The 23,977-nt window shown below is 43.9% G+C and overlaps 3 protein-coding genes across 3 annotated transcripts; 1 reads left to right on the forward strand and 2 right to left on the reverse strand.

Annotated features, from left to right (window-relative positions):
• Positions 1-201: 201 nt before the first annotated feature.
• On the reverse strand, positions 202-3,448 carry mmachc (metabolism of cobalamin associated C). The gene is made up of 5 exons (XM_070961248.1): positions 3,264-3,448; positions 2,828-3,025; positions 1,799-1,951; positions 1,523-1,699; positions 202-1,009 (listed from the first exon to the last, which is right to left on the reverse strand). Exons 1-5 carry the CDS (start codon positions 3,351-3,353, stop codon positions 827-829), a joined length of 801 nt encoding a protein of 266 aa, XP_070817349.1. The 5' UTR covers positions 3,354-3,448; the 3' UTR covers positions 202-826.
• Positions 3,449-3,627: 179 nt separating this feature from the next.
• On the forward strand, positions 3,628-12,399 carry LOC139330078 (golgin subfamily A member 6-like protein 7). Its single transcript, XM_070960809.1, has 12 exons — positions 3,628-3,652; positions 4,408-4,485; positions 4,800-4,842; positions 5,040-5,185; positions 5,312-5,393; positions 6,845-7,016; positions 7,216-7,289; positions 7,423-7,499; positions 7,597-7,697; positions 7,785-7,873; positions 7,962-8,105; positions 9,360-12,399. Exons 2-12 carry the CDS (start codon positions 4,420-4,422, stop codon positions 9,521-9,523), a joined length of 1,158 nt encoding a protein of 385 aa, XP_070816910.1. The 5' UTR covers positions 3,628-3,652; positions 4,408-4,419; the 3' UTR covers positions 9,524-12,399.
• A 127-nt stretch (positions 12,400-12,526) lies between these two features.
• LOC139330080 (uncharacterized) lies at positions 12,527-23,182 on the reverse strand. Its single transcript, XM_070960810.1, has 5 exons — positions 22,896-23,182; positions 19,111-19,332; positions 16,583-17,128; positions 15,321-15,478; positions 12,527-14,497 (listed from the first exon to the last, which is right to left on the reverse strand). The coding sequence occupies exons 1-5, from the start codon at positions 22,963-22,965 to the stop codon at positions 14,453-14,455; spliced, it is 1,041 nt and encodes a 346-aa protein (XP_070816911.1). The 5' UTR covers positions 22,966-23,182; the 3' UTR covers positions 12,527-14,452.
• Positions 23,183-23,977: the final 795 nt, after the last annotated feature.

Genomic DNA, 23,977 nt, shown 5'->3' on the forward strand with positions numbered 1-23,977 from the left:
GTGAAAACACACGTTTTTTGGATAATGGAGAACTAATCCTTTAAAGAGTTCTTATTGTTGTGGTTGTTAATTTCCTCATTTTGTTTACGTGCTCAATTTTCTAACAAGGGATTATTGACAGCTTTTAACATTTGTTAAAAACAGATTTCATTATTGTTGTTGTGGTTTCACTATTGAGCCAGAAATAAATATTCTAGAGATGTGTAAAAAAAAAAAGAGTGTTTATTCTCTTTGTGATCAAGTACCAGCATGTAAATGACAAATTCAAGGCAGGATGGTGACACAGGACATCTCAGAGCATCTTGAGGGAGTCAAATTTGCAAAATGAAAGTCACTGTTGCTACTTCAAGGTCAGTATTTTGTGTGCTGCTGCATCAAATTCAGAATAAGCAGATATTTACAAAAATCAATGAGGCTGATGCGGTAAAACATTAAATATATTGTCTTTGTAGTGTTTTCAATTGACTATAAGTCAGAAAGGGTTAGCAAATTATCACATTGTGATTTATTTATGTTTTACACAGCATCCCAACTTTTTTGGAATCAGTACTTTATATTCATTCGAGCATGTTCAGGTTTCTATGAGGTGACGCCATGTGAGGAGCATCCTCTGTGATCTGTTCACAAACTCTGAACATATGACAAAATGCATCATCTCAAGGCCATAAAGCAGAACATTTTCACGTGCAAGTTCTTCAGAAATACCCCTTTTCCCTTAAAAAAGCGTTCACCTTATATGATTAGTTCAACATCCCATATAGAGCTTTCATTAATGGTCTGTCCAGCAGTGCCGGTTTGCGCTCAGCAATGCAGCTGTTCTTCCCTTTCAGCCGTGTCCGTTCGGCTGGTTTTGTGCGTCTGAGATCAGATCAGGTGGATCGTTTTCACTCGACAGGAAGCCCCAAGTCTTAAGCAGAGCAAACCGCTGAGCAGGGGGAGTGGAAAAGTAGTCCCTCTGTTTCTGAGAGTAGGTCTGGACTGGACGGACGGCGTCTCTGTAGCTCCAGTCCTGACGACGCAAAATTTCTCTGATTAACCTCGATTTATCATACATTTAATTAAACGCTGAAAACCTATTACATGGCACTGTGTTTAACTTCAGGAAAATGTATTTAGAGAAAGAGAAAGTGCTTGAAAATCACACTGAAATTAACTGACTTTTATCAACACTGAGTCTCAATATGGAGAAAAATGTATCACAAAAAAGTCATAATTAATTCCTTGATTAACTTAAAATTAATTTATATCCAGCATCATGTAACGTCCTCATTAAAAGACTTAAACTACACAGGTTTCACTCTTCACTCTCATCTCACCACTGACAGCAGAGATGAAGTGAGCAGACTACTGAAATCTCCCCAGGAGGGGGCCCACAGGGCAACAAAACCTCTACAGATGGGGGGTCTCTCATCCAAATGCCATCTGTCTGGAGGTCTCTGACATGAAACACTTTGGTATCCCCTGGTGTCTATTTATCGTGTGTGTCACAGTTATTATGGCTTTCGGCGCTGACGTCCTGTACCTGCCAGTGAAGGTTGAAAGCCTCCAGCAGCTGTATCCTGGCCTCTCTGGAAGGCACACAGTCAGGAGGAGCAGGCTGCTCCATCTCCGAGCCCACCGTCACACCTCCAAACACCAACAGGGCTCTGATGGCAAACCAGCCCCCGAACCTCGGATGCACACACACTCCGAACATCTTCTGCAGGTAATAGAGGGAGGAGGCAAGAGTGGAAACACTGCACATTGGAATTTAAGTCAACAGAAACCATTTTGATTCCTCATAATCGAACAGTGTTACTTTCTCAGCCCAGGGATGGTCTCTGACGTCAGACTGTTGGTAGTAGAAAGCTGCTCCAGACACGTGAGCTGCAGTCTGTGCCAAGAACTTCGGCTTCCTGCTGGGCAGCAGCTCGTAGTCATACCTTACATCCACATCCTGTCCTGGAAAACACTGCAGGGCAGGGAGAGATAACGGGCAAGTTTATGTGCCACATAACCTGATCATTAAAATACTTTTCGTGTTGCAATACTACGCTTAACTGGGGTTAGGCAACCTGATGCACTGTGAGAGCTTCAGGTCATCGGACGCCCAGGGGCAAAAACACTATACTGGGCCCCTATTGTCCTCTTTTTCCTGCTGCTTTCTGTACTTTGTCTATGTATCCAATCACCTCCATTAAGTTCAGACTATAAGTGACATCCAGTACCACCTGCCCAGAATTGTAAAATTCAAAGGAATATTTAAGTACCTGCAGCATGTAAGGACAAAATAACTGCATTTTGATTTAGGGCTCATCAACAGGACAGAAGCTCTGGATGCATAACTCAAAAGAAGGCCCTTACATTTCCGCTCGTGTTGTGCTTTATTTACGCATATTTCAAAAACTGGACAAAATCTTCAAAATTAATTAATACAAAACAGAGAATTATCTCTGAAACTGGGACAAGGGGCCTCTGTGGAAGTTGGCCACTTTACCCACATGGCAATCTGGGTAAAGTTTCACATTTCACTTGGTTTACTGATATTGTTATATAAAATGACGTGTTTTATAATAGAGAATTTTATCCATAATTGCTGTCATGCCAAGATCTGATCATAAAAGTGATTGGATTGGTTATAACTTCACGGGTGAAATAATGCAGAGTCATGAGGATGATTTCAAAAGAGATAATTTCTTCATTTCATATGCAACCCATGTGTCAATCCTGTTAAATATAGTCTAGCTTCCAAATACAGGCCTTAACAATTACATTTGCACGTTAGCACTGTTTGATCCAGATAAAAGCAGCTGCCCCACTTCACCCAATACAGACACACAATGCTCACCTGGGAGACAGCAGAGGAGACACAGTGTTTGACACACTGGTCTATGGGGTCAGACAGCCCCTGGCAGCCCCTCTCCTCCATGAAGGGCAGGAAGGCTTGTTCAAACATGGAGGGAGTGCTGAGCACCACCACAGCCAGGTTGTCATCTGGGTAAGCCAGGCGAAGGGTGGGAGGCAGCAGAGAGTTATACCAACCAACCTGTGACCATGGTGGGGCAGAGAAGCACGGAGAGGCACAGAGGCCGTCATAAACGGTCCAGCAAGACAGATGACAGCTCCCGGAGAAACATATCGGATATCTGTATCCTTCCCTCCTTACTATAGTTTACTCAGTGCTGGCTAGCAGGCAAAGAAAAGGATGTACTGAATATTATGTTACTTCGAAGTCAGTCTTGCTGTTAAAACTACACATTTGAAAACAATTAGTGCCACAATACCTTTAGAGGGTAGACTTCAAATCCAAATTTTGATAAAAAGTTGTCTAACAGTTCGGTTATGCCGTCCACATTGACAGTGGAAGCCGCCATTGTTGCATGTCAACAGAAACGCTTTGGATTGTGGGATATGGTGTTCTTTGGCTAATCAATGTCAGAAACTAAACCAGGTTCTGGCGGTTTCAGCCATCATTTCCTCCAACAAAACAAATTACGACAATAAAATGTACAATATAATGTGCTTCGGAGAAATTCTACCGCAATACTTCGGTACTTTTGTGGAAAAGGGAGTAACGATGTACTACAATACCCAGAAAACCCCGGCGACGTCCTACGCAATCACGTCGCTGTTATGGGCTCCTGGATTTAAAAGTGGAGTCGCAGGATTTTCTGTGAGTAGCCCGGTTAGCCAGCTAATACAAACATTTTCTGTCATTAAACATTGTTTATTCTGTTTTCAGCGACAGGTTACCTGTCGTTTTCAAAAGAAGATGTCCCTTATTGTCCAGGAGACGGTCGGCAATTACTTTGCTAACCAGGACAGTAACGTAGCGTTATGAACGCTGAAAGAAAGAAGTCAACGTTCAGCTGCTGCTAACTGAAACTAGCTTGGGTTAACAAAACGGCAAGTTGGCTATTTAACATTTACGCCTCCTTTGCGTTATCTTGACGTGCTTTGTGTGGATTTTGCTATGTTTTTGGCAGCCGGCATCTACTGCTGAAGTGTCCTTGAGCAGGGGGGTCCTGCGTCTCTTCCAGTTTAAATCTGTACCTGCTCCTGGAGGCTGGAGGGAGACATACCTGCAGATCAGTTCCCATCAGGTTAGCAGACAGCCTGCACGTTCTGGCACCTCGGCTACATTTTCCTTTGCAGCATCTGGAAAAGCGTCAATATAACCGTGCAAATATCCAGGCCACGCTGTAATTCAACCCCCCACAAGGTGTTGGAGATCTCAGCTAGGTTGTTGCCTCACCGACCGGCCATGAAACGCGTCTAAAGTTTCTGTGACGCCATCCTACGGTGGTCTTTGCTCTAACGTCAAGGCTGCACAGCTCTGTCTTCCTGCGTGGCGTTTTGCATCAAATAGCAAACATCGGCCGATTAATGCGAATGACTGACGCATCAAGTCCATTCATTTCTTTCTAGATCAGCTCAGACATGAACTGGGACAGTCAGCTGAGCTCTATCCTGTCAGTCGCAGATGGCAGCGTTGCAAAGATGAGGGTGAGTGCACTCAAATTTCTTTTTTTCCCCCTTGTAATTTATTAGTCCTGCTGGAAATAACAGAAACTCATTATGTTAGAGAGTATGTGGCCTCAGTGCACATTGAGGGATGTTTTGTTTTACATCAGTGAGGGGAGTATTCACACTGTGGTCCCAGTTCAAACCTGTCATCTTTGGAGCTGCCTGTAGGGGGCAGTAACGCTCCACCAAACTTTTAACACGCTAATTGAGTTGTTCAGATTAAAAAATATGTACAGATGGTGAGAGTTTTGGAAATTCCCTTTGAGTTCGAAAGTGTTTTTATGTGTCCACAGGAGAGGCTGAGCTCACCGGGGAAATTCACCAAAGGAGGAGAAGGTGGGTGAACTCCCGTGGGTTTCTGGATATGACTAAAACCGGTTTGTTTGTCTCTGTGTGTGCGTATGTGTGTGTAACTTCCACCCTTTCAAACTTCACAATAAGGTGCAGATCACGATAGGAAGGACAGTGCTTTCAACTCATTTTCTTTGGTTGAAGCCCTTTTCCTCCCTCACATCCCTTCTCCCCCTCTTCAGATTTGTTTCCAGTAAGGTCAGATTTGGACCCACCTGCTCTTCCCCCTCGAGGCCCCCCTCTCCGACAGCTTCCCCCACCCCTCAGTCCTGGTGTTCAGTGGGCAGACCTAGCTGCCATCCAGTCACAACTCCAGATGCAGAGCCAGGTGTGTGATTATTTGCTTAATTGGAGCAGGTGTGCGAGATCAAATAGTCAGTGTGTTTGTGTGAGGTATTATCGTGTTGTTTGCATTGACAGATTTCCAATTTTTTCTCTCAAATATCTTTTCAAGGCGATTGAATCTCTCACCCAGAAACTCCACGATATGGAAAGGGAGAGACAGTCTCAACAATGTCACATTCAGACCCTTCAAGGTAACCAACTGCATCATGACCGTTTACCTTAAATCTAATTTCACTTAACACAGAATCATTTCCATTTCACTTTAAATCTCGGTCAGCTCCTCATATCGACCTGTGTTGAATGCTGTACCTCTGTATCTTTATACCAGCTGCTTCTTCTCCCCTTATTCAAAACACTTCAGCCAGGTGCCAAACTAAAAAGTGAGACCGTACTATTTTATGTCTCCTTTGGCTGGCCCTGTTGCTTTTAGTGTTCAATGTAATACCATTTGTATATAAAGCAGTACCCTTCCATGCACTTTTGGACTTCTCTTCCAGCGCTGCTCTACTAATTACCTAAAGACATCGTAGAGCAAGGCCGTTTGTCTGAGGAGGTTTTCTCCTGTTTGCATCAGCTCAGTCCTTTGATGACTTTAACAGACACTTAATACACTTTCACAATAGATTTATCTAAGCTCTTGTTTTAGATCTTTTGTTGCTCAGTATCATATGAAACGCATCAGATCGACTGTGTTGTGGTTAAGCTAAGCTACTACTTGTCGGTTTAGCATGTTAGTAGGATTGTGCGTTACATCTGTTAACACTCATGGACAAACAGGAGAGAAAAAACAGAAAAACAGCTAAAAAATTTTTTTTAGTTTGAATTAAATTTGATTACTGTGTATACTATCAGCTTCACTTACACCACCTTTACACCAAAATTAGCATATATGTGGATTTTTAAACACGGATAAACAAGCTAAACATAGGTGTATGACTCCTTTCCCCCTGCCAGTCGATGAGTTTGCGTCACAGTCAGCGTCACGAACACTGCGGGAAACGGAGCAGAAGAAAGTAACATGGAGGCCAGCGACAGTTTACATCCAGATCTTCACTGCGCGTCATCATCGCGCTGGAAAAGGGCCAAAAATGAGAGCCTGCGCCAGTGTCATGTTTCCATCACCGCTGCTGCAGAGTCATTTAAGCCAGGAATGAATGCTGATTACACTCTTTCCCGCTGAGGACAAAAGCCAGATGTTCGCGGGTTTTCTGTCCAGCGTGAAAGATCATCTCAGGGGAGAAGACAAGGAGCGAGACCTGTAGCAGAGTCTTTGCCACAACACAAAGCAAGAGGATTTACAGGACAATGAGCCCATCTCACGTTTGTGGAACATCAGCGCTATTCCTACCTTGATCTGCTGTGGCTGTGTTGTGCCTTATTCATACAAAGCTTGGACGAAAGTATGAGCTGAATAAATGCATGATGTATAAAAATGCTGCCTCACCACTGTCCAAAGTTCAGATCCGGCTCCCTGTACCTTCTGTCCTCTCCCCACCCTCCTACTGTCTGAAAAAGCAAAATACACTCATCAAGGGAGGGTTCATTTATAATTAATTATATTAATAAATTATTTGGATCCATCCACAAGGCTGCTAAAGGAGCCAAAAAAAATCTCCTCCTGATAGTAATTTCTCTTTTCCAGAGGAGGTTCACAGGCTAAGGGAGAGGGACAGAGAGAGGGACGAATCGAGGAGGGGACAAAGTCCAGGAGCAGAGAGGCGGATGGAGCAGTGGAAGAGAGAGGTTGGACGTGAGCTGAGCAGTCTGCGGGGACACATCACCAGAGCCACGTCGCTAGGCAACCTGGAGGAGAGGTGCACAAGGGGTGGGGCTGGGGGGCGGGACTACAGGCTGAGTTGATGATGGGTCCAGCTCGAGACTGAAAAATTGTTTATGCCTCAGTTTGCAACTAGGAAGGGGTCTGAGTGACATTTTCATTTCGGGGAAGGCGTGTGAGACACAAAGCAAACAACGGGACAATTTCAGTGCCATTTTTCTTCCCTTTTCCCACAGTTTCAGCTCAAAACTCCGCCAAGAGGAGCTGGAACACCTGCGGAAAGAGGTGGACCAGCTGAAAACACGACTAAGTGAGTCACGCGCACACAGCCCTTCATGGCCTTGCATTGATTCGGCGGGACAGCACACGTCCTGAGCCCGGCGCAAAGCAAATGCAAGCACGGTCTTGTTCACAACACTCGCTCTTTCTTTTCCTCTTGACAGGGAGACAGGAGGAGGACCTGTTCTTTCAGCAGGCTGAGGCCAGAGAGACCAGGAGACAGTACGAACACAGCTGCAAGGTGCACACATTGTATCAGACAGGTTGTGATGGCTTGTGGATGTGCGGTTTGTGTTCTCTCAGATCCTTAACCTCTCCCTTTGTGTGCTTTTGTTCAGACGCTGGAGGAGCTGACAGACAGCTACAGAACTCACAGCACCGATCTGGCAAAGACTGTGTCTCAGTATTCACACACGCAAGAAGAGGTCCGCCAGATCAGGTACGTGTGTGCGTAGGTGTGTAGGTGTGTGTGTTTTTTTTGGGGTGGGATTTTGTCTCATGTGTTGCAATTAATCTGTTACAACAGAACAATTGTGTCAGAGCTGAAGGAGGAGGTCAGGAGGCTTATTCTCAGAGAACATGAACCAACACCTTTGCTGTCAGCACACACATCAGGCAAGTCTCTCCTTTCTCCGCTCTCACGCACACACACACACACAGAGCGCGATGGAGCTATTTAACCATGTCTTTCTGTTGCGTTCAGGGGCTTCACCACTCCCACTTCCTTGCAGCCAGAGCAGAGGGGTCAGAGTTGAAGAGGCGGACTCTGACTCTGATTTTAGCCCAACCCCGAGCCTGGCTGAGGTCAGCTCGGATGATCTGTCCTGGCTGGATGACAGAGACCCAGGTGAGAGCGAACGTTTTCTCAATGAAGAATGCACCCAAGCACGGCTGCCCCGCTCAGCTATAGGTACTTAAGTACGGCGTGCTGAGTCATCAACCCTGTTTGTTCCCACCATATCATTTTCACAAGCCTTCTGTCCACCTCCGTGTACACCAACACAAACATGTTTTGACAATTGGATCACACGCTCCCACTGAGAGAGAGCGTTACACAGAGCGCCAGATGGGCACAGACTGATGGCAGTTTTAGCAAGATGGGACGTGTAGTTTCCCCTCCCGTCCCTCCCCCACACATCTGGCTCAGCCTTCGCTGTGATTCATTCCAGTAGATCTGACTCAGCGTGGGGAGCACTCATCTCTGTTTGCCATTTCAGCATACAATTAGTTAAAGGAATAGTTTGACAGTTTGGCTTGCAGAGAGTTAGATGAGAGGACCGATACCACCGTCATGCCTGCTCTGGAGTCTCTGCCAGTTGCCTTGTAACCTCACAGTAACGAACCAAGAAATGTTCCCACACAAAACTACAATATGTTGTTTTTATACTTCAGTTTTTGTGAGGACTAAACGAAAGAGATATAACTTGTGAATCAGCTTTTGATAGACAGAGCCAGGCTAGCTGTTACCCTCCGTTTCCAGTATTTGTGCTAAGCTAACTGTCCCCTGGCTGTAGCTTCATGTTGAACGCACAGACACAAGGGCAGTATTAATCGTCTAATCCTACTCGTGCTGTGATGAACATGTGCATCACAGCAGGACAAAGAGAATGAAGAAGGGTAAAAAGAGACAAGCTGAAAGAAAAAGTCAAAATTAGAATTTAATGTAATCTGGAGATGTGCAGCACCGCTGTGAGCAAGTTTGTAGACCCACTGTGTTCGTCCATGTGCAGATAAAACAGTAAAGCTCTCATTTCCTCTCAAACAGTCTCTGCGAAGCAAGTAATTTCTTGGAAAGTTTTGTACACTGTGTGTTTGTGCGTGTTTGTGTGTGCATGCACTGCTTACCCCTTAGACTTACTGTAACAGAAGGTTGATGTTCCTGGAAGAGATTACAATCTGCTCTAAATGTTTCCCAGAGTGATTTGGGCCCATGAAGCCAGGCTAATTTGACGATTGTATCCACACATGCACGCACTCATGCTGGTACACAGTTGTTATGGGAAAACATTTGAATGTCTTCCAGGCTAATCCCACAGGAGGCACTCAGTCACTCACACACACAAAGTAACTGCTCCTTCTCTGCTCTTTACCTCTTTACCAGCCCTTCATCAGAAGCCACGAGTACGTCTGAGTGTTCAGTCCAGACGGAGCGACTTCGCCGGTCCGGGATCAGATCAGGAAGACGACGATGACAACAATGATGATCTCCTCGATGACGACGTGAACCCAGATTTAGGATCCGACCTGAGTCTTGATGATCTCTGACCTTTTATTAAAGGTGACGTTCTGTAATTTTACTCGGGGGGGATCCTTCTTCAGCAACAGAAAAACACACCTGACTGTACCTGACATGTATTGCTTCATTATTAATCCAATTGATTCGACCAGTTTGGAGATGCAGCCTTGTTCTTAAAACCGAAATAGAAAGAGACACAAACAACTTTATAGCTTATTTCCTTTGTGGTCCCAAGTGAATGGGAAAGGAAATAATGGATGGAGGAAGAGAAGCACACACACACTGTATAACAAGAAGTCATGGTAATGTTGTTGCTAACAGACCTGCTCGGATATGATCTGTGTTACGTGGTTCATATTGTTGAGGAAACCATGTGACTAGTGTGGTAAATCCTCCAATGCTATTTTTGAACAGCTATTTTCTAGAATGCCAGAAGTGTTAAGGATGACACAGTGTCAGACTAACAGCTTAACCACCGCTTCTATTTCTTTCTCTAAATTGATTCTCAATCGCTTGTCTAATTGTTCTTGAAACGGCCTGATCCGATGTGACGCAGCCAACCTCCTGCTACCACGGCGTGCTGTAACACGCCTGTTGTGCTGAATGGGAAGGACGGTATAATTTGACTGGGTCGTGTAATTGTGGCCACCAGGGAGCGTCTGTTATGATGCATCCCACAAAACAGAGCGTTTATTCAAAGTAGAGCACAGAGAGCTTCACTTGATGTTAAGGAGAATGTAGACAACGTCTTCCCACCAACGTTTCCACCAGTCGTCGTTTTCTTCTTCTTCTGCTTCTCCCCCGTCTTCTTCTTCTCCTTGCAAACAAAGAAGGTAGACATTTTGATTTCTCCTTCTTCTTCTTCTTCTTCTTCTTCTTCTTCAAGCAGGGTAGCGTAGAGCAGTTCCTGTTTGACTAATTCTCAGACACCCAATTCAGCCTGTCGTCTTCTCCTCCTCCTGCTTCTTCTTCTTCTTCTTGCAAACATGAGATGTGTTTACAGATAACTTCACTATAATCTGAGATTGACAAGAAGATGGCCTCAATTATCCACGTCCTGCTGAACAGAGGAAAACTAGCTGTTTCTGTACAAATATCCCATTTTTTTGTGTCACTGTGAAACTTAAGATATTTATACTCTGGCACCCTCTCAATACTATGTCCATTCACGAGTATCATCTATTTAGTTTTGTTTGCAATCAGGGCTAATTTCCAATTAAAAAGTGCATCTTGCAGTTTCTCAAAGGTTTGTTGCAGTATTAACAAAGCGACACAGAACTATATCACCCGCATAAAGATAGGTGTTATTATACTGGATGTAATGTTGTTAATAACATTTTAAAATGGTGTTCATCAAAGCTTTGTTTCTCCTTGGACTAGTTAGTGATATCTGCTAGAGGACTTTAAGGATGGAACAAATTACGAAGATCTGTGATAGCCGCAAATGATCTTTAAAATAAACTGCAGTAACTGCCTCCACATGCACAGCCTGTGAGGATGCTGGGAACAAACCAGACTGGCAGCAGTTTAAAAAGCCCGGATTCTTTTTGTGAGAGCTCCTCATTCAGACAGCGACAGCTTTCATGACGGCGGACAGCACAGCTTTGTGCCAGCAAAGTAGCATTTTTGCAAGCAACTTTATTTCTCACTGCAGGCTTCAGTGATTGAATCTGTGGGCACAAAATTTTGAAATCAGTCACCACCCAAATCTACATAATGCTTTCATTTTTGCCACACCCACGTTGCGAGTCACTGACGATAAATTACGGGTCCGACCAGAGTTAAAGGACAGAAGCACTGCGATTGGTCTGCTGAACCCACAAGGTTTGCTTTTAGGCAGAAGATGTAAAAATAGTTCTGTTTAGGCTTGTTATGATTACAGATCTTTGGTTTTGGCTAAAGTTTTGGTGTAGTTACGGTCTGCAGGACGTTCATACAGTGTCACACCACTGATCACTGTGCTTTTGCCCATAGTATGCTTATATTGCCTTTAGTTCATATTTTTCAATTAATTTATTTAACAAACTAATTTAACTTGATGAAATTGCACTTTGTCAGGCTTTGATCTCAGTCAGAAATCCAGTAAAGAGTCACAGGACCTTTTAAGCTGTGAGCTCTTTTGATCATGTACCATATATAAGCTACACTTTTTCGATGTAGCAGTGTAATGGATATTTAATGGCTTTTCTTCCTGACATAATGCACTCTTCGATCCAAGAAGAATCTGATGAGGGATGAGGTTTTGATTCCTGGTAATGCAGCTGAAGTGGAAGAGGAATCAAAAATCCATTAACATTATCAAGGCACCAACGCCCGCCTCCCCCAGCCTCTGGCCTCTTTATATACACACAGCTCAGTTAAGACAGTCAAGAGTGCCGTTATGCGGCCTTGTCTGACATGAGTCACACAGTGCCAGGCTTGGTGTCAAGCTGTTAAATATTTCAGCATCCAGACACCCCCCATTGTGGATCCCAGACCAGAGTGCAGAGCTGATGGGGAGTTGGGTGTTCATGGAGGACTGGGTGGTGAAAGTGACCACAGACACTTTGCAGCTCATCTAACAAGTCCGATTGTCTCACTAGTCAATCACGAGCAATAGAAGACCCTTCTAGCAAACAGCAAATGGCACAGAGATGAACATAACAGTATTTAGCAGACCCTCTAACACGCTCTTCTTGTATAGCTGTTAATATTGTGGTTGAAGAGACATTTAATGAAGAAAGGGCTCATTTATTTGTTATTGTGGTCAGATAATGGCTGATGAATCGGACCCTTCTGCAGTTTTATTGCATTTGCCAAGGATTGTGCAGTGGCGCTGCAGTAAAGCCATGCACTGATTCACTCATTGTTGGTTTGTAAAGAAAATGTTTTTTGTCTCCAACAATAAAAGTCTGTGTAAAAGTTGAAAGAGCGGAGCTCGACTCTCTGTGGTGGCTTCTGTAGATCAGCGTTGTGTCCTGATGGCACTTTTGTGTGTTGGTGCTGCAACCAAACAGCAGTTTACAACAAAGACTGAATAACAGATCTGAAGTGGAGGATGGTTTCAAAATACTTTTAATCATAAAACACGGACAGTCCAGTAATCCACATCGGGGAGCAAAGCCTCATTATGCATTCAGGGTATTTACACTTTTTACACCAATATCAGACATCTCAAGTGTTGGAACTGGATGTCCGGATGGGCAATGATTGGAAAAATGAAGGTTTGAGGGACTATCTTTAGGTGAGAGGCGCCCAGACCTTTTCTCTTGGAGGGCCAAAACTGACTCTTAATGTTGGGCCACAGGCCAAAAACCAACACTTATTTTATTGTGTTGTTAAGATGCAAAAAGGTACTAGGATCCTGCATTGTCACTCTGTCTGCTGTCCTACATAATTAAAGAACATTTTTACCACACGAAAACAGCATAAACAATGATTTCTATGATATATTTTTTAATCAATTTTTATTTTTTTCCCCTGGAAACATTTGGCAGGCCAAATGGAACATAATGGCGGGCCAACTCTGGCCCACAGGCCCCTCTTTGGGCAGCACTGCTCGAAATTTAATTAATTAAATGTAATTTTTCCTTTCATTTGTCACCCATTATTTATGATACATAGATCAAAATGTGAACACAGGTATTAGCTCCTATTGATTTCTGTCGTCGTTTTCCTGCACATTTGCAGAGCAAATACACAGCGAGGCTGATACACACTATAATCAACACAATACTTGTGAACTTGCCTACTGAGAGAAAGGTGCTGTCGGGTCAGTCCATGTAACATCTTCAATATGTTTGTGAGCTCTAAAGCAGGAGCTCTGATGAAGAGTTTCATGAAGTCACTGTTGCATGATGCAATCATCAGTAGTATTTACAACACAGGACAATGCTAACGCTGTGTGGAAAGGCCATTGGCCAATTTCAGTCTGTCATTGTATGAATGAGTGCCTGATAGTGAACACGCTCAAGGCTAATCTTCAAACTCAGGCAAGTCAGAGCAGCTACCTGGCCCAGAGTGTGTGTTTTAAGTGGGAATCGCACAGAGTACTAGGAATGACTGATAAATCTGGAAGTTAGTTGGTTTGACTATAAATACAGTATACAATAAGAGCTGTACCTAAACTGTGTAAGGCACTCTCTCCTGGACTCAAGATCCCCGGAAAGAAACAAAAAACACACTGCACATATCAGCATCAGGCCAGAAGGCAGCAGGGCCTCCAACACAGAAACTGGGAAAAAAAGACTTAAATATCCCCTGTCATGCCTTCAAAAAATCCACACATGCACCTTTAACAGACACACACCTACAAGCACACACTGCTACGCCTGCACTTACGAATGCACACAAATCTCAAACGTCCTCATTTGTCCATTATTTTCCACTCCTGAAAAAGTAAAGTGCAACCTCTTTAACACTATAATCAGGCTGTTATGTTCATGTCTTCTCTCTGGCCTCTCAGTCACACTGTCTAACACTAGCTGATAACAGGGAAATTAGACCAGTGCCCCCAGGTAAGAGTCTGGCAGGACAGGCTGAATCTGCGTCCAGGTGTGAAACGTCCAAATGATGGATACAACTGATGATGTTGCCTCCCGCATCACACCTACCCTTTTCATCTCTGGGAAAATCAAAATCTATGATACATCTCCTGTACCACAAACGATGGGCTGAAAATATTAAATGTACAGGATTAAACGGGGGCATTGGCCTAATTTCTAATTACAGACACCAAAATAGCCAAAATAACCCCAGCGTGGGCGATATCTTCATTGTCCGCTGCAGCTTCAATCGTGTCCTTTCCTACATGTCAGTGATCAGGTTAAATGAAAGCAATCCAGAAATGTTCCCACACCTACCCAGAATTCTTTCTGTTTGGTACACATTGAGGAAGAGAGACCAGGTTCGACAACCGCTGCAGCGTGAGCCTGGATACAAGGACAGTTTTTGAGCCAAACATTTCATTCGCGCCTCCATCAGTAGCTGTACATGGACAAGGGTGTGTCCTCCATCATATCGTCCTACACAAAGAAATGGAGCAACATAAGAATAATTATCCACAGCTAATGTACTGTACACATTAAAAGCTAACACATATGTTTACACAACCACTTCCTCAGCCTTTATAAACGGTGTACAAGTTGTAACTGATAGTTAATTAATGATAATAAGTGTTTTGTAGCTCAGTTAAGCCATTAATAAGAATGACTGGCTGGTGGGTCATTAATAGTCAAGTTAACAGGAATATTTCAACATTTTGGGAAATACTCTTCTTACCAAGAGTGAAATTAGAAGTTTGGTACCAATCTCATGTCTCTTAAATATGGGCTACAGCCAGCAGCCGGTTAACTTAGCTTAGCATAAAGACTTGAAACAAGGGGAAACAGCTAGCTTGGCTCTGTACAAAGATAAATAAATCGGCCTACCAGCACCTAAAAACATTTGGTGACTAGGTGCCAAACCACTTTAATACCTGCAGTCTTGTCTTAAGGTTGCTATTCAAGGAGCGGTGACTCCAGGCTGGCTGTTTCCAGTGCTTCTTATGCTAAGCTAAGCTAACCAGCTGCTATCTTCATATTTGCCGTACAGACGTCAGAGTGGTATCAGTCTCCTCATCTAACGCTCACATATTTTCAATATCTACTTTTCCTCTGCACTTGCATAAATGTGAATAAGTTAGGAGGATAAACCGCAACTTAGAAGCCCAGAAGCTGCTCTGTTCTTAGTAAATGATGCAACATGAATAAAGCCATTAGCTGCAACCTGTCTTTAATATATTGTGGTTGGTAGCAGGAACTGTGCAGTGAAAGCAAAGTGCTGCCTGGATATGGAGGATGCGCTCACCATAGGTAAGTCCTGCAGCCTGCGGAACTCTGGTCGGCTGTCTCTTCGGCGTAGTTTGAGGAAGAGGAGCAGAGTGATGATGACAGCGGTGATGATGAAGGCTGACACCAAGCCAGCCAGGAGGGGGTCTAATGTGGGAGACTCGTGTACCATCGTGGCTGGAACAAAAGCACAGGGGATAGCTGAGCGGGGCACGATCCACCATACATGTGTCTTTCACTTTGACTTTACATGGTAGAATTACAGCTTATTCAAAGCTGAGACTGGAGCTAAATATAGACCCAACAGCAGCATGTTGAGCTGGGCCGTTCATCATGTAGCTCTGGACAGAAATGTCAAACACAGGACGGCGATGTTGAGCTTGTACTTGAGCTCTCTGTTGAGCAAATTAATTTATAGGGCAGAATTTTAAGACTTCCTTTTCAGAATTAGAAGAAGTTTCTATTGTATGCGCCTACAGTACGTCTTCTCTCTGAGGGCAGTTTAATCTCTAATAACATCATCATTCTAGACCTTTCTGTGTTTCCTCTGTGTTTGTATATTTCTGTGCAGGAGGAGTTTGGCTCTATGTTTTTTGGCAGTGTATTTCTGTATATGAATGTTTCTAGGGAAGACCGTTCTGTAAACCAAGCTGGGTTTTTTTTTCTGTCCTCGGGTTGAAAGTAACAACAATCACAGAGCGGCGAACGCTCCCTGTTCCTCTGGCTAATGGAAAGAGGCGAGGTGCCAAGCGTGGCCTAATAAAACCGCACAGAGCGAGAGAAGCAGAGAGAATTTTAGATTCTAACTGTGCTCAAGCAGGCTGGTCAACTGAGAAGAGTTAATCAGCTTTTCCTTTTCTTGCAATCCCGATAAAAGTCCCCTCAAGGTGGAAGAACGGAGTATAGCTGGAGAAACATATACTGTGGCTATTTAAATCATTTAGCAGACAGGCAGAGGCTGAGCGAGACAAAAAAAGAAAGAAAACAGAGCATTCTTGAGGCCTCGAGTCTCATGACTGCCTCTATCCCTTTCCCAAACAGAGCCATGATTGTGGAGTGCTTGGTGGTGACAGTGCTTGTAGAAGATGTAGACGGAGAGGGGGGGGTGCGTGGTGTGTGTTTGTGTCTGTGTGTAGACGTGAGGACTGGCTTGTGCTGGAAAACAAAGAACAGCGTGGCCTTTGTTGTTAAGCCAGTTCACTTCGGGCTCTGTCAATATCCCAGCAGTGAATCCTCCACAACAAAATGCATACACCAGCACAGAAGACATGAAGCACTTACTGTCGCCCCCTACATTGAGCTGGGAGGGGGTGTCGGCGTGGGGTTTGGCCTGGGCGGAGGGGCTACTCTGAGGGGAGGTGGTAGACTTGTGGTGGGTTCCAGTGGAGGTCTCAGGATGTCCGCCGGGCTGTGAAGTGGTTTGTGGAGATGTGAGCGCCGGTGACTCAGAACTGGGGAGCTCTTGAGGGGAGCTGGTGCTGGATGTTGAACTGGACTGGGTCACATTGGTAACAGCGATGGTTTCGGGCTCAGGTGTTGGGACAGAAGTGACTGAGTGTGTTTGGGGGTGAGTGGTCTGGTTTGATGGTGTGTCAGGAAGTGGAAATGCAGCATGATGTGTTGTGTTTGAGGGTGGTGTGATGGCCGGTGTGATGTCTGCTGAGGCAGTGCCAGCTGCGTCTGTGGGGCTGATAGCGGTGGAGTTAAGGGAGGTGTGAGAGGTGGGGTCGTGGCTCTCCGAAGGAGGAACTGGGAGCTGGGATGTGGACGGATCCGTTAAGTTCTTTTCAGGACCGGCAGCTTCTGAGGGAGAGACGATGTTGGTACCTACAGAAAGACAAAGACAGTATTATCATAAAAATACTGCAATTCAACTGTAATTCTAGTTTTCCTGCAATACTGCACTACATAATCAGCAAACTAACATGAGCCTGCTGAACAGTGTTCTGTACATGCATATACGACGTGTGTCTGACTGGATAATGTGAGGCATTAAAGGGCCCGTTCAGCCAAATTATACATATCATCACTTTCCTTTAGTGGTATGCAGATAATTATTATTATTGTTTTCTTGGTCCTGATTTTAAGATATACCTCTGAGACGTCTGCCTCCAGCCCAGTACAATGGAGGTAAACTGAATATAGAGCATTGAAAATTTTGATAAAAACAAATGTCTCAATGTAAACTGCTGACTTCGTGTCCTGTGGATTATTAGTACAAAGGCATTTTTTTCTGGAAACAGATGTTGCTGGTGATTTTTAGTCCAGCTTGGTCCTGGGGATGACAGTATTGGTCAATCTGTCCACCACTTTGGTCCAAATTGAATTAACTTTAAATTAATTTCCAGAAATGTTGCACATTCATGATCCCCAGAGGATAAATTTCTGATGATTTTGATCTACCATCAACATGAGGTTGACATTTGTGGTCCAAAGTGAAATGTCACGCTAACTATGAAACAGACTGACATGAAATCTTGTTCAAACATTCAGGATCCGCAGAGGAGAAATCCTCACAATTGATCCCTGACTTCTTCCTCTAGTGCCACGATATGGTTGGCATTTTTGGTTTATGGTGTAATGTCCCAACAGCTATTGGATGGGTTGTCATTGGTTTTGTGCCATGTGACATTCATCTGTCCCTCAGGATTAATTATAAAATCAGATGAAAATTTCTGTTTGTCCAATAGGTTAGTTTATGACCAAATACCTGCAAAGCCAATCACATTCCCATCAGCCTCACATGTGTTTTGTGTTTCATGTTAATTAGCGAATGCTAGCATGCTAACACACTAAACTGAGGTGGTGAACATGGCAGGCATTATGCCTGCTTAGCATCAGCATGTTAGCATTGTCATTGTGAGCACGCTACGTAGCATGGTGACATTAGCTAGCGTGGCTGTGGACTCTTACTGCTGTTAAAGTGGAAATGTTCAAGGCCGTTTCAAAGCACCACAAATATAAATCAATTCACCTCACTTGCATCGGGTGGAGGCAGAGCACTAAAGGCTGAATATCTGCAAAACTGGGCATGAAAAAAAAAGCTTTTTCCACAGTTAGACGGAGATACCAACCCTTAAAGTTGTGCACATGCAAACAGTGCGCCAACGTGAACATTTTGTTCCACAAAATAAACTAAGCGCCTAAAAATGTGCCTGTGAATATGTTTATGAGTTTAATGTGTGAACCAGCACCGTGTGTGTGTGTGTGTGTGTGTGTGTGTGTGTGTGTGTGTGTGTGTGTGTGTGTGAGAGAGAGAGAGAGAGAGAGAGAGAGAGAGAGAGCGAGCCTGGGGGGTTTCACTTCTACCTTTCTCACCCCCTTGTGAAAAGTCACACAGCATTTAATCACTTCTCTCCTCAACACCATCTGAATGTCTTCTGACCAAACTTCTCTCTCAGTATGTTTTACCACTGCTCCCCCAACAGATAGCACCGATTTAATTAACTCAGTCTTCTTTGTTCTCCTCTTTAACTTTTATCTTGCACCTTATCTCTGAGGTTCATTCCCTTTCTGTGCTCCAGTTTAGTTTGTTTTAAACCAGACCGAGCTCCCGGTCTCTTCCTGTGTTTGTGGCCTGACTGCCAACGCTTTAACCCTGCCACTCACTCGGTGGCCCACTTCTGGACGTGGAAAACAGAGATAAGGACTTTGTTAAATATAGCTCCTCGACTCTCAGCCACCTGCTGCTGGACTCCCTAATAAACCCTTCGGAAGTGTGACAAAACGTCTGTACTGGCAAACAGGCAGAAACAATAACCACAACAACAGATCAGCGACTGATGCAGGGTTAATAACGGCACAGTTACCGTTATCTTTCTTTGGTTCCGGTGTTGGAGAGATGGTTTTTCCGTCTGTAGCTGTGTCGTTGCCCAAACTGCTGGCGACTGCTGAACTTGAATTTGTGTCGGGGCCATTGGGTGACGGTGTGGGGACAGCCTGGTTGATGGGGTCCAGGCCAGAATCAGGTGCAGCCGGAGCCTCGCTGTCACCACTTCTTGAAGCATTAGAGGCAGCGGTGTGGTCATTATCTGATGAGGAGAGGCCAGAGTCAGAGCTAATAGTCAATCTCTGGTGACGTCTTCAGCGTCATTAGCAGTTTATTTGCTCATTATTCCAATCAAACATGGGACAATAGACAGTGTGCAGACAATATTAGGCAGCACAGGCCAGTGTTTATCTGCACAATTACTGAAGCTAAACTAATGTATACACATATATTATTTATCCAGGGAAAGTTGTGTGACTGTGCATACGTTTCCCAGCAAAGCAGTGCAGCATTTTAATAGAGTTACACTCAGTACATCCACAGTCTTCTGTCGATCAGTGAGCAGCTTCATTGGAGCGAACAGGGGTTCATTGTCTAGCTGAAATGTTCGGTGAAAAGATAATTTATTTTGCATCAGGAGCTAAATATGATGGTTCCCAGCCATTCTGGATTGGGACCCTTTAAAATGACGCATAAGGAAGCAACTAGTAACCCCTTGAGTTATGAGCAGTTCAACCAAAGAGTGATGGTCCCCCCCTTTAGAGGCCTGAAAGCCAGCACTGTCCAGAGTTTAAGAGTTTTAAGAAATGATTGAAGTTATGTTGCAAAAACATGTTTTTTACCATGGCTTCTCAGGTTTTCATGAGAACCCCTGAAGTCACATTACCGTAAAACATAATTTCAGAGTGCAAAATAAAATGGATAAAGCCTGACTCAGACTTTTACTTTGCATGGCATCAACTCTGATCTTTGAAGTAACGTCCTTTTAATGAAGACTTTCAGTCTCTCCCTCTTTCCCCCAGTCTTGATCTCTTTAGCACTACCGCACAAGTCTTCATTTCTGTTTCTACCTGCTCCCCTTTGATGAAGACCAGAGCACTAATGTAATGAAATGTCATTACCGTTCAGTAACCCACTGCCATGATGCCTTTCATTACCTCCATAATCACTCACGCAGCTCATCAGCACACACAGTGAGGGCGAGAGAGGCAGAGAGACACAGGGAGAAAGAGAGAGAGACCTGTTTGAACTCTAAATGATGCGAAAACAGACACACTCATACACAGACAGAGGTGCTTGGCTCTATAATACTGGCCTTGTTCACTCACTTTAGCTCCATTAGAGCTGCTCAGGTCAAATGCTGACTGTTTTTGTATATATGTGTGTGTGTGTGTGTGTGTGTGTGTGTGTGTGTGTGTGTGTGTGTGTGTGTGTGTGTGTGTGTGTGTGTGTGTGTGTGTGCAGAGTAGATTTATACAGAGAACCACTGTTTCCACTGTTGCACACTCCTCTCTCCAGATATTACAGGCTCTTACTAACAATCTTTCAGGCCAGAGCAGCATGTACCTGGGGAGGCAGCTCTTGCTCGCTTCTTGACCCTGCCAGTGAGAGGAACAGCCAACCGTTTCGCAGCGAGCAGATGTCTGCTGCTTCAGCACTCGGCGCTGGAAGAGGGGACCGGGGTGAAACCCATCTAACTGCTGCTGTAAAATCAAGTAAGCGCCGGTTTCACGGCACGTGCTTGTGGTGATTTTTGAGTCCACAGCGCAGATCGTTTTGAAAAGCTTTTTCCATTTACTGGAACTGAAAAGGCCGAGGACGACTCTGTGCTCTTCGCCTCTTCACCTGCATGTATGTCAGAGATTTACCGCCCACGGTTCTGTGACCTCTCATGCTGCATGTCATACCTCTATCCTCTTCTACAGATCTGTGTTTTATTTGACTGCTTAAATTCACTCCAGCTTGTTGTGTTACTTATTGTGCCATACACATACAGCCCAGCCCACACAGACTTAATAGGACACCATAAATACTGTTGCAGCGATGAAACATTTCTTAACTAACTCCACATAACATTACATGTGAAACAAAGAGCTTTGTCTTCATCTCTCACAAGAAAGGTTTTCCTTCCTCAAACCTTTTTCTTAAGAATCACCAAAGCACACAGAAATAGAGGACACTTACTAAAATGTGTAGCCTTTAAATCATAGTATAACTAGTAATAAAACATGAAATAGACTTAATCTGCAGTCTCACATAAATGGAATAAGAGAAGCACCCCAGTTTATCACATGTGTATTGTTAAATAGGTCATAACCAGGAAATTGTCATATAGTTGTTTGTATTTTACTCTCATAGTTTGTGTATTGCGACACTTTGAGATTTATGTAGGTTACCATTTAGACAACTGCAAGAAAAACCAAAAAAGGTGGTTGATTAGTGAGACAAGAGGTCAGTTAAGTTAAAAGTGAAACAAAAAAAAGGGACTTTTCACCACGTAGCATGTAAGAACACAGGGAGAGCGAGACTGGATATTTTTAAATGTTGTTTGCTCAGAAAAAGCTCAGAGGGATTTCTTTTTCTGGACAGTAATTGAAGGCTTGAGCGTATGTTGAGAATGTTAATAAACTTCAATTTCTGCCCTTTCTTAGAGTCACGAGTTGCTGTCAACAGAAACAAAACAGTGAATAAATATTTCAATACAAGTCAAATGCTCTACCTGACAAGCATCCAGGCTTTGATTTCATCTCTCTAATGTATGTTAATGCAAATATAGGCCCATGCAATCTGTGCAAAGTCTGTCTAATAAGACACGAATCTGCATTGCATATGGATAATATAATAATATTTGGTGTATAAAGTCTGGTCACAGTGAAAACTGAACCTGCAGCCACTGCACTGCTTTAAAATCGCTTCATAAAAGTCTGCATACTGTACTACAGAGGCAAGCCAATTAGCATGAGCCCAGTGAAATGACAGTGTGCTGCTGCACATAGTTAGAGGTGTCATTTATCACAATGTACTTCCCTGCTCATTTACAGCCAATAAATGTCCTCCGGTGGAGCCAAGCTGTTTTCTATTCACTTGGATTTCAGCTCGAGGAGCTGATGGGACAGTTCTGCCCAATAAAATCTTTTCAAATGTCAATAGTCTCATTTTCCTTTCATGTGAGAGGCACTGATGGAGAAAGAGGGGAGGGGAGGGGGGAGGGGGAGAGAAAGTGTTTCGAACAGGTAGGAGAAAAAGCGGAAGGTTGGGTGAGTGAAATACAGGATGTGTGAGAGGTGTGTAACTGTAATGCAAGAAGAAAGAGGAAGCAGGTGTGTGTGTGTGTGTGTGTGTGGGGGGGGTGATGTGAAAGATTAAGTGTGAGGTGTTTAAGCAAATTGCAGAGGGGGGGGGGAAGAAAATTTGATAAAAGCTGTCATTTGAAGTGAAGTTAGACCAGTAAGAAACCGACACAGTTTGACTGTGAGTGGGAGAGAGGCTGGTCCTCTGATCTCATGGAGGAAGTGAAATGCTCACACTTAGCTGCCTCTTTACGGTGCAACAAGGAGAAACAAAGCTGACATCATGCTGTAGATTCACTCTGTCAGAGTGTGTGTGTGTGTGTGTGTGTGTGTGTGTGTGTGTGTGTGTGTGTGTGTGTGTGTGTGTGTGTGTGTGTGTGGGTGGGTGGCTGAGGGGTGGTGGCACAGTAAACCATTTTGACAATTTCTTACGCCAGTGAATCCAACAGGAAACACGAACGTCCAAAGTCAAAAGATGAAATAAACCGACCAACAAACAAACAAACAACAATTAAAAAAAATAAACACTACCCACCACGATCAGCTGATGCCAAGTTCACGAGCAGCAGCGCACAAAGGGCAACCCAGAGTTTGGTCTCCATCATCTCAGTCCTCCGGCTTCTCAGTGAAGAAACAGAACAAATGTCGCTTCGTCTCGTCTTCTTGTCGCAGCAGGACTCTTCTTTCTCTCTGGTCCACCGTCCGATACTTTCACAGAGTAGTTTCAGAGATCCCAGGCGGCTGTACTGAGGCTGTGCCCGCTCCAGACGGCAGCTCCGCCAGTGTGTGTGTGCGTGTGTGTGCGTGGCTGGAGGGACTGGAGGAGGTGCGTCTCTCTCTCTCTCTCTCTCTCTCTCTCTCTCTCTCTCTCTCTCTCTCTCTCTCTCTCTCTCTCTCTCTCTCTCTCTCTCTCTCCAGAAACAGTGCCACGTGTTCCCCCCCGTTCAAAATAGTCGGTGGCTCTGACTCGGTGCCATGACTCATGAGGCCGAGTAGCCTGGGCGCCGCGCGCTCCGCCACAGCGCTGCAACACGAAGCGCAGTCACGCAAATCACAGTCGCAAAAAATGAATATTTCATGTATGTTTATTTTTAAATATTAGACGTTTTAAGTATTTTATAAGCGCCATAAAAAAGAACTTTTCCTGTTTTGTTCACTCTTTCTACTCTAACTTTCTTGTGTCTGTTGCCTGAAGAGCCTTTATTAAATCTATTAAATGGATTCACTTATTTATTCATTCTGTACTCACGAACGCCGTTATCATCTTATTCTGCTAATTAGTAATATCTTGTTATATTATACAAGGGCCGGTAATGACCTCTGAATTTGATTAAATTGTCATTAAATGGTTACAATAGTTAATTTTCGTAATTTTTGAGTGTCATTATGTTGTGTTTTGTATATAAAGAAATTAATAAGTAAATAAAACCAAATGTACATACGGGGAAACATAGGGTCTTTATCACCCTGAGGATTTTACTGCTCAACAATTAAAAAAAAAAAAAAAAAAAAAAAATACAACATTATTCTTTCAGGTGCTTGACTTGATCCGGAAGCTTAAACTGTGTCATCCTCAATTTTTTTTTTTTTTTTTTTTTTTTCTTTTTTGCATGACTG

Source organism: Chaetodon trifascialis, chromosome 4 (genome assembly GCF_039877785.1).
Source record: "Chaetodon trifascialis isolate fChaTrf1 chromosome 4, fChaTrf1.hap1, whole genome shotgun sequence".
Taxonomy (NCBI): Eukaryota; Metazoa; Chordata; class Actinopteri; order Chaetodontiformes; family Chaetodontidae; genus Chaetodon; species Chaetodon trifascialis.

Bases quoted from the DNA above. Each gene is read 5' to 3' on its own strand.
- mmachc (XM_070961248.1), bottom strand. From the start codon at position 3,353: ATGGCGGCTTCCACTGTCAATGTGGACGGCATAACCGAACTGTTAGAC. The intron at 1,952-2,827 runs GTGAGCATTGTG...CCTGCCCTGCAG, and splicing joins TCTCCTCTGCTGTCTCCCAG to TGTTTTCCAGGACAGGATGT. The intron at 1,700-1,798 runs GTAACACTGTTC...TATTACCTGCAG, and splicing joins ACCATCCCTGGGCTGAGAAA to AAGATGTTCGGAGTGTGTGT.
- LOC139330080 (XM_070960810.1), bottom strand. From the start codon at position 22,965: ATGATGGAGACCAAACTCTGGGTTGCCCTTTGTGCGCTGCTGCTCGTG. The intron at 15,479-16,582 runs GTAAGTGCTTCA...CTTTTGTTCCAG, and splicing joins GCTCAATGTAGGGGGCGACA to CCACGATGGTACACGAGTCT. The intron at 14,498-15,320 runs GTGAGCGCATCC...TTCTTTGTGTAG, and splicing joins GGCTGCAGGACTTACCTATG to GACGATATGATGGAGGACAC.
- LOC139330078 (XM_070960809.1), top strand. From the start codon at position 4,420: ATGAACTGGGACAGTCAGCTGAGCTCTATCCTGTCAGTCGCAGATGGC. The intron at 4,843-5,039 runs GTGGGTGAACTC...CCCCCTCTTCAG, and splicing joins ATTCACCAAAGGAGGAGAAG to ATTTGTTTCCAGTAAGGTCA. The intron at 7,874-7,961 runs GCAAGTCTCTCC...TGTTGCGTTCAG, and splicing joins GCTGTCAGCACACACATCAG to GGGCTTCACCACTCCCACTT.